Raw genomic sequence first — 9604 nt, 5'->3', positions numbered from 1 at the left:
ATATATATATATATTGTATATATATATATGTATATATATGAATATATATGGATATATATATATTTATATATATGGATATATATATATTTACATATATGGATATATATATTTATATATATGGATATATATATTTATATATATGGATATATATATTTATTATATATATATATATATATTTGTATATGTATATTATATATATATATATATATATATATATATATATATATATATATATATATATATATATGTGTGTGTGTGTGTGTGTGTGTGTGTGTGTGTGTAAACATAAACATACATAAATCTTTGTTATATACCCTTCGTCTCACCACCGGCCGATGCCAGACGACCAAGAACTCACCTCGAATGAGCGTCTTGACAGGGCTGAAGTCTAGGCCCCAGTACCAGTAGTAGGGGAACGCCAGAGCCACCAGTGTTATCACGAGGAACACCCGTTTCTTGGTGAATATGCGACAGAAACTGCTACCGTTTCCGTTTCCGTTGCCGCTGTCGCTGCTGCTGCTGCTTTTGTCGTTAGCTTGAGAGAGAGAGAGAGGGGGGGAGGGAAAGGGAATCCAGCTATTAACAGGTTTCGCTTCTTGAAGAACGTAATGTAATGGTAATTACTAACCAACGCAGGTGGATTTGGAGAGTTTTAAAGGAGGGGTAAAGACGAGGGGAGAAGAGGGGAGTTGGTGGGGGAGGGGAGAAGAGGAGAGTTGGTGGGGGAGGAGGGAGAGGGGAGTTGATTGGGAGAGGGGGAAGAGGAGAGTTGGTGGGGGAGAGGGGGAAAGAAGGGAGTTGGTGGGGGAGGGGGAAGAGGGGAGTTGGTGGGGGAGGGGGGAAGAGGAGAGTTGGTGGGGGAGGGGGGAGAGGGAAGTTGGTGGGGGAGGGGAGAAGAGGAGAGTTGGTGGGGGAGGGGGGAAGAGGGGAGTTGGTGGGGAGGGGGGGAGAGGGGAGATGGTGGGGGAGGGGGGAAGAGGGGAGTTGGTGGGGAGGGGGGAGGGGGAAGAGGGAAGTTGGTGGGGAAGGGGGGAGAGGGGAGATGGTGGGGGAGGGGGGAAGAGGGGAGTTGGTGGGGAGGGGGGAGGGAGGAAGAGGAGAGTTGGTGGGGGAGGGGGAAGAGGGGAGTTGGTGGGGGAGGGGGAAGAGAAGAGTTGGTGGGGGAGGGGGAAGAGAAGAGTTGGTGGGGGAGAGGGAAGTTGGTAGGGGAGGGGGAAGGGGGAGTTGGTGGGGGAGGGGGAAGAGGGCAGATGGTGGGGGAGGGGGAAGAGGGGAGTTGGTGGGGGAGGGGGGAAGAGGGGAGTTGGTGGGGGAGGGGGAAGAGGGGAGTTGGTGGGGGAGGGGGAAGAGGGGAGTTGGTGGGGGAGGGGGAAGAGGGGAGTTGGTGGGGGAGGGGGAAGAGGGGAGTTGGTGGGGGAGGGGGAAGAGGGGAGTTGGTGGGGGAGGGGGGAGAGGGGGGGTGGGGGGGGGGGAGGGGGGGAAGGAAGGGGGTTGGGGAGGGAGGGGTAGGAGGGGGTGGGGGAGGGGGAGAGGGGGGTGGGGGGGGGAGGGGGGAATTGGGGAGGAGGGGAAGAGGGGCTTGGTGGGGGGAGGGAAGAGGAGAGTGGTGGGGGAGGGGGAAAGAGGAGGTGGGGAGGGGGAAGAGGGGAGTTGGTGGGGGAGGGGGAAGAGGGGAGTTGGTGGGGGAGGGGGGAAGAGGGGAGTTGGTGGGGGAGGGGGAAGAGGGGAGTTGGTGGGGGAGGGGGAAGAGGGGAGTTGGTGGGGGAGGGGGAAGAGGGGAGTTGGGGGGGGAGGGGGGGAGGGGGGGGGTGGGGGGGGGGGGGGGAAGAGGGGAGTTGGTGGGGGGGGGGGAAGGGAAGAGGTGGTGGGGGAGGGGGGAGAGGGTTGGTGGGGGAGGGGGAAGGGGAGGAGTTGGCAGGGTAGGAGGAAGATGGAGAAGGGTTTGGTTGGGGGAGTGGGAAGAGGGGAGTTGGTGGGGGAGGGGGGAGAGGGAGTTGGTGGGGAGGGGAAAGGAGAGTTGGTAGGTGGGGGGGGGGAGAGGAGTGGAATATGGGTTGGTGGGGGAGGGGGGAAGAGGGGAGTTGGTGGGGGAGGGGGAAGAGGGGAGTGGTGGGGAGGGGGAAAAGGGGGGAGTAGGTGTAGGGGGGAAAAGAGGAGTTGGTGGGGGGGGGAGAAGAGGGGAGTTGGTGGGGAGGGGGGGAGGGGAGTGGGGGGGGGAGGGAAGGAGAAGAGGGGAGTGTTGCGCTAGGGGTGGTGAGGAGGGAAGAGGGGAGTTGGTGGGGAGGGGGAAGAGGGGAAGTTGGTGGGGGAGGAAAGTATAGATGGAGGGGGAAGAGGGGAGTTGGTGGGGGAGGGGGAAGAGGTTGAGTTGTGGGAGGAGGGAAGAGGGGAGTTGGAGGGTATTGGGGGAAAGAGAAGGAGTTGGTGGGGGAGGGGAAAATGGTAGGAAAATTTTTTTGGTTTAAAGAGAAAAAAAAAAAAGGGAAAAGAAAAAAAAAGTGGGTGGAGGGAGGGGAAGAGGTTTTTTGAGGGATTTTTTGAGGAAAGAGGGGAAAAATTACAGCGTTTCCAGTCAGTGTTAAGGGGATAGGGGAGAGGGGGAAAATTGAAATAAGAGAAAACCCACGTCAAATTCCAACCGGTAAGGGAGTGAAATAAGGAGGAGAGGAGGAATAAATAATAAGTACGCTCAAGTTACGGTGACTTAGATCAGAGGAAGAGAGTCAAGACACAAAACTAAAACGATGCAATCTTTTAGAAAAAAGAGAAAAATTGGCAAATAATATCGAAATTATTTCAGGGATTCAGTCAGTGACTATTTGGAATTAATAGACTCAACTATGTACCTATTGATTCAAAGCTATTTTTGTTGTTGTTGCGTTGCTATAGCCTTATATAATTAATGAATGAAAGAAAGGGGAATCGTCATTATCTTATCGTAAACCATACACAATAGGGGTTACCCAGCCACACCTGCGTGCCTTTATTAAAGAACAACAACACTGTTTTCATTTTTTTTTTTTTTTTCATAATTTTTCGAGGTTTTCCTCAAGGGTTCCTCATAAAAATAAGCCTCTGTGTGGTGGCGCCATTATCGCAAAACCGTAAAGGCGTCTTTTTCAAGACCTAAAACCGCCAACGCGTTGAGACTTGTTTGCAATGGGAGGTTTACGTCATCGTTTAAGCCACGCCCATTCCATTCTTGTTTTTACTTGTCTGTGATTCATCCTGTGACTATTGTAGTTGTATCTCTCAACATTGATTTATTAAATGTATTTCTAAAACCTTATGCATATAGGGAGCGAAGAAACAATCCATGAGCATTGAAAAAAAAGAAAAAAAAGAAAAAAAAGGAAAAGAAAAAGAAAAAAAAAAATGTGACTCATGAAGTGTCTCATTCCTTTCATTCGATTATGCTAATGTTTAATAAATTAAATCATTATTTACAGCTGGACAAACAATATGCTTTTGATAACTAGTTACACTGTGAGGTTACAAATTAAAGGAAGAGAGAGAGAGAAAGAGGTACAGATACATCATGAAACAGGTAATGATACAGAAAATGCAGGGGTACAGTGGATGATGTAGAGAGACAGATATACGATGAAATATGTAATGATACAGAATGATACAGGGGTAAAAATGAAAGCTGTAGAGATATATGCACACAGCGGATAATGTAAAGATGCAGAAATGCAATAAGATGGAAACAGAAAATTATAAAAAAAAAAAAAACACAATGAAAGAGGCAGATATACAATGAAACAATAAATACAAGGAGATCAAGAGGTACAGAAGAAATATGTAAAGATACAGGGATACAGTGAAGTTTGAAGAGATACAGAGAGTTGCAAATATACATTGGACGATGCAGGATACAAATGTAATTGAATATGTGGAGACACAAAGAATTATGTAAAGATACAGAGAGAAACAGAGATACAAATGACATGTAGAGATACATATACGAATTGCAGTAATGTGGAGATGCAGAGAATTGTATAGAGAGAGAGAGAAACATATGTAGAAATGCGTAGAGACGTGTTTAAAGAAAGATATTTGGAAAAGAAGGAAAGGGTAAGGTTTTTCCTTGATCAAGCCCTCTTTTTTATAAATCGTTTACCATCTGTAAGAAAAATATACGTATAACATATGTCTACATTTGTGATATACTTTTTTAGAATGTTCTTTAACGTACTATTTATTTAGGAATAGTATAGCCATTAATAACCTTGCCTCTCATTAATGATTAATGGTACAGTACTACACGAGCATTTTTTTTTTTTTTTCTGTTGGGATGTATTTTGTGCAGTTATGTGCACGAAGTGAGAGGCCTGTCCAGCGGTCTAGACGTAATGCATATAATAAACTTGGAATGCATTCATAGACTGTCTCGTCTATAATATGGAAATAAAGGTAAAAGTGCACTACTTAGTATAACCATTATGCGTTGTTTGCTTTCGTGGTTGACACCATATTTTTTTATAGATATATATATTATTTATTTATAGATTTAGTATTTATTATATTTATATTTTATTTTTATATTGATGTGTGTGTGTGTGTGTGTGGGTGTGGGCATATTTTCTTGTCTTTATAAAATTTGGATTCTTAAACTATTTGGATTTATGTTTTCACACTTCCGTCCTATACTTTATACATCATGTTGAAATTTGTTTTGAGTTTCATGGACCTCGCAGCTAGGGCGTGGCATTATCGAGAATACTTGTATTTATTATATTGTCCTGTATTTGGGACACGTGAGGAATAAGTAGGGGCTGGTTAGGGTCTTCAGGCTAGTCATGCGATAACTTGGTATTGTTGAATTAACTTTTTATGACATTATAAATCTTTCGTGTGGGATTGTATTTGAGGGACCTTGATATGTTGTTTTCTGCCAGTTTGATATTCTTTTTGTGGTGTATTAGTATTCTTTTTAGTTGATAACGTGCACTAGTGGGTAAGGTGGTCTGGGCTATGCCAAGTGAAGACTCCTTTTCAAATTCGCTATTCCTTTTCTCGTATTTAATTCTTATTATATTCATGGATCTATACAGTTATAATAATTCATATTGTGCGTGGGATTATTTGTGGTGGTATGAGGTTTTTGTTTTTGTATTCATCGGGGTACCCTTTGTTTTCGGATGCAGGTTGTTGTGTTTATGTCGGGGTGGGTTGATCGAAGGTCATGATACGGGTGGGTGGGTGAGGGGGTTTGGTGTGGGTGTGTGTGAGGTGTTTGTGTGTGTGTGGTGTGTGTGGGTGTTTGTGTAGTGTGCAGTGTGATGTGAGTGTGTGTGTGTTGTGTGTTGTGTGTTTGTATGAGGTGTTGTGGGTCGTGTGTGGTAGTTGTGAGGTGTGTGTTTTTATGTGTGTGTGTGTGAGTCGAGTGTGTGTGTGTGTTTGTTTCGTGTTTGTGGGGGGGGGGGGGTGGGCGTGGTGGGGGCGGGTGGGTGGATGGGTGGATGGGTGGTGGGGTAAATGTATATATGTGGGGTGTATGTGGGTGTGGTGTGTGTGTGTGTGTGTGTGTGTGTGTGTGTGTGATGCGTTTGTGTGGTGGTGTGTGTGTGTGGTGTGTGTGTGTGTGCGTGTGGGAGTGTGTGGGTGTGTGTGGGTGGGTGGGTGCGGGGGTGTTTGATGTGTGTGTGAGTGAGGGCTGTGTGTGGGGTGTGTGTGTGATGTGTGTGTGAGTGTGTGATGTGTGTGTGGGGGGGGGGGGGGGTGGGTGTGTGTGTTTGTGTGTGTGTGTGTGTGTGTGTGTTGTTGTGTGTGTTGTGTTGTGTGTTGGTGGTTTAGATGTGTGTGTGTTTGTTGTGTGTGTGTTTATTTGTTGTTTTTGGTGTGTGTTGTGTGTTGTGTTGTGTGTGTGTCTGTTTTTTGGGTGTGGTATGTAGTTGTTTGTTTTGATTGTGGGGTGTGTGTGTTTTGTGGTTGTGTTTTGTTGTTGGTTATGTAGTTTGTTGTTTGTTGTTTTTGTGTGTTATTTTGTGTAATGTGGGGGTTGTGTTTGTGTGTAGGAGTTGTGTGTTTGTTGTGTGTGTGTGTGTTTGTGTGGTAATGTATGATGGGTGGTGTTTGGTGAGTGTGGTGTTTGTGTGTGTGGGTTGTTGTTGTGTGTTGTTGGTTGTTTGTTTATGGGGGTTGTGTTGTTGTTTTGTGTTTGTGTTTGGTGTATGTTGGAGTGTAGGGGGGGGGTTTGAGAGGGTTTGTGTTTATTGTTTGTTTGGGTTGTGGGGGTGGTGGTTGTGGATTATATATGGAAGGAGGGAGAGGGGAAGGTTTTTAATATATATTGTTGTTATTGTTTGTTGGTGTTGTGTTGTGTGTTTGTTGTGTGTTGTGGTGGGTGGTGGGGTGGTGTAGTTGGTGGTGTGTGTGTTGGTGTGTGTGTGTGTGAGTATGTTGTGTGTGTGTGTGTGTTTTTTGGGGAGAGAGAGTGGTGGGGATATTAGAGGAAGGGGATGGGAGAAGTGTGATTTGTGTGGTTGGTGATATTTAGTGTGGATTGGAGAGAGGAATGTGTGTTGTGAAGTGTTTGGTGTGTGTGGGATAAAGTGTGTTTGGTTTGGGGGGTTTGGGTTTGTGTGTGGGTGTGTGGTGTGTGGGTGTTTTGGGTATGTGGAAGAATTTGTTTGGATTGTGTTGTGGTTGTTGGTGTGTATAGTGGGTGTAGGTGGGTGTGGAGTTTGTGTGTTTGGATTTGGTTTGTGTGTGTGGGTGTGGTGTGTGGGTTTGTGTGGTTGTGTTTGTGTGGTTGTGGGTGTGTTTGTGTGTGGTTGGTTGGTGTGTGGGGTTGTGTGGTGTGTGGGTGGTTTGTGTTTGTGTGTTGTGGGTGAGTTTGGGGTTGGGGTGTGTTGGTTGGGTGGGGGGTGTGTTGTGGTTGTGTGTGTGTGTTGGGGGTTGTGGGTATGTGTGGTTGTGGTTGTGTGTTTTTTGGTTGGTGTGTGTTAGGGGTGTGTTGTGGTTGTGGGTGGGGTGGGTGTGGGGGGGGGGGGGGGTGTGGGGGTGTTGGTGTGTGGGGTTGTTTGGTTTGTGTGTGTGTGTGTGGTGGGTGTGTGTTGTGTTTGTTTTTTTTTGTGTGTTTTGGTGTGTGTTGTGTTGGTGTGTGTGTTGTGTTGGTGTGAGTTGGTGGGTTTGTTGTGTGGTGTGGGGGGGGGGGGGGGGGGAGGGGGGGGGGGTGGGGGGGGGGGGGGGGGGGGGGGGGGGTTGTTGTTTGTTGTGTTTGGTGTGTGTGGGGTGTGTGGGATGGGGGGGGTGTGGGGTGGGGGTGGTGGGGGGTGGTGGTTGTTATATGTGTTTGTTTTTGTGGGGTGGGGGTTGGTTTTTGGGGTGTGTGGGTGTGTGGTGGGGGGGGGGGGTTTGTTGGGGGTGGGGGTGTGTGTTGTGTTTTTTTGGTTTTTGGGGTTGTGTGGTGTTTTTTTGGGTGGTGTGTGTGTGTGTGGGTGTGTTTTTTTGTGTTTGGTTGTGGGTGTGTGTGTGTTTGTGAGGTGTGTGGTTGTTTGTTTGTTTGTGGTTGGTGTGGGGTTTGTGGGGTTGTGTTTTGTGTGGTGTTTTTGTGGAGTGGTGGTGGGGTTTGGGTTTTTTTTGTGGGTGTGTGTGTGTTTGTGTGTTGTGTAGTTTTGATGTGGGCAGTGTTCTTTTTTTTTTTTAATATTTATTGTGTTTGATATGTCTGAAGTCTGTGGGATTTAGTTTACGTTTTAGTGTGATATTTTTATAGAGTTGTGTGATAGAGGGTTTGATTATAGATTTTACTATTGGATTTTGCTGATTTTATGTGTTTGTTTAACCTGTTTGTATATTTATTTTAAATTTTTTATATTTATATATATTTTTTCGAGACTCTACCCCACACATACACACACACTAACACAATTTACACGACAATCAACCACTAACTCACTCATATAACTACTCTCTATGTGATTTTGTTTTGTATTTTGATTGTTTGTGTTAGTGAGTTGTGTGTTGTTAGTGTCTGTAAGAATCTTTTTGTCATTTTTATTATTATTTTTCTTATTGTATTAATTTGTGTTATAGTTATATTTGTTTTTGTGATTGTAGTGTGTTTTTGTATGTTTTTCTTAAATATTATACATATCACTTTGTATTATAGATATTAATTATATATATATCATATATATATATATTTTATATATATATATATGTATGTATGTTTATTTATATTATATTTATATATATATATATATATATTTATATATGTGTGTGTGTGTGTGTGTGTGTGTGTGTGTGTGTGTGGGTGTCTGATGTATGTGTGTAGTGGTGTGTTTGTGTGTGTGCGTGTGTGTGTTATAATTGCATATATTTATTTATATATATATATTCTATTTTTTATATATATATATATATATATATACATATTTTATTTTATTTATATATATATATGTATTATATTTATTATATACATTTATATTAATATATACATTGAATATACCAAATTATATCTGTTTGATTTATATATTATATTTATATATTTATATATTTATATATAATATATATAGATATTTATATATATACTATGCTCATATTTAGGTATATATTATTGCATATATATCTTTATATATATATATTGATTTATATATATATATATATATATATATATATTATGCATATAATATATTACATATATTGTGCATTTATATATTTAATATATCTATATTTATCTTATTTATTTTTATATTATATATATAATATATATATTATGAACATTTATAAGGTTTATATTATGCATATTATATATTTATTCTCTCCCACCTGCTATTCTTGTGTCTATATTTATATTTATATATTTATATATATAATAATAATATAATAATAATATGCACATATATGTGTATATATATATGCATATAATATATATATTTATATTTATAGATATATTTATATATATTTTTATATACTTATATCTAGATATATATATATTTATATATATATATTATATTTATATATATATATATGCATATATATGCACGTAAATAAGTATATTTGTGCGTACGTGTCTTTATGTGCGTGCTATCATATGTGTGCGCGCATGGAAACATACGTGTCATTATACTAAATACGTTACAACTTAAATATATGCACTTACATATTTAAAAAAAAAAATGTTCAGACTCGGTCATTTAACACTTAAGTCTGATCGTCTGGAGGTAAAACACTCAGCAAATTCAATTACCTGAAGATCCCTTTCTCTCTCTCTCTCTCTCTCTCTCTCTCTCTCTCTCTCTCTCTCTCTCTCTCTCTCTCTCTCTCTCTCTCTCTCTCTCTCTCTCTCTCTCTTTCAAATTATTCGAAATTCAGCTACCTGAACATCCCTTTCTGTTTTTTTTCTTTCTTTCTTTCTTTCTTTCTTTTTCAAATCATTCGTCAATTCTGTCTTCCCTATCCATCGCCACCTACCCATGGGAAAGAAGCGGAACAGTCCACGTCTCGCGAAGCCGCCGTGCCAACTCCAACTGTGCGTCTACGTCAACTGCAGCAGTGAAACCCCGGCCAGTGACACGAACACAGGAGAACAGGTGTGGTTGATACGGAACACGGAACGAATGAACGACTTGCTACCTGCGTCCGTGTGAAGAAA

At 42.5% G+C, this 9604-nt stretch overlaps 1 protein-coding gene across 2 annotated transcripts in view; it reads right to left on the bottom strand.

The window, feature by feature from the left end:
• Positions 1 to 9604, bottom strand: part of LOC122259893 (uncharacterized) — a 21234-nt gene extending 11630 nt beyond the window's left edge. Inside the window, exons 1-2 of one of the 2 annotated variants that reach the window (XM_043026877.2) lie at positions 9424 to 9604; positions 359 to 535 (exon numbers count right to left, since the gene is read on the bottom strand). In XM_043026877.2, coding sequence (XP_042882811.2) covers positions 359 to 535; positions 9424 to 9427 — 181 coding nt within the window. In that variant the 5' untranslated portion in view covers positions 9428 to 9604. The remainder of the gene's footprint in view (positions 1 to 358; positions 536 to 9423) is intronic. The other variant, XM_086553676.1, reaches the window with a different exon arrangement.

The sequence above is a fragment of the Penaeus japonicus genome, unplaced genomic scaffold (assembly GCF_977035675.1).
Source record: "Penaeus japonicus unplaced genomic scaffold, GWHDUDI00000001_assembly GWHDUDI00000028, whole genome shotgun sequence".
In the NCBI taxonomy this organism is placed as follows: Eukaryota; Metazoa; Arthropoda; class Malacostraca; order Decapoda; family Penaeidae; genus Penaeus; species Penaeus japonicus.
This window is presented reverse-complemented; position numbering and strand designations above follow the sequence as displayed.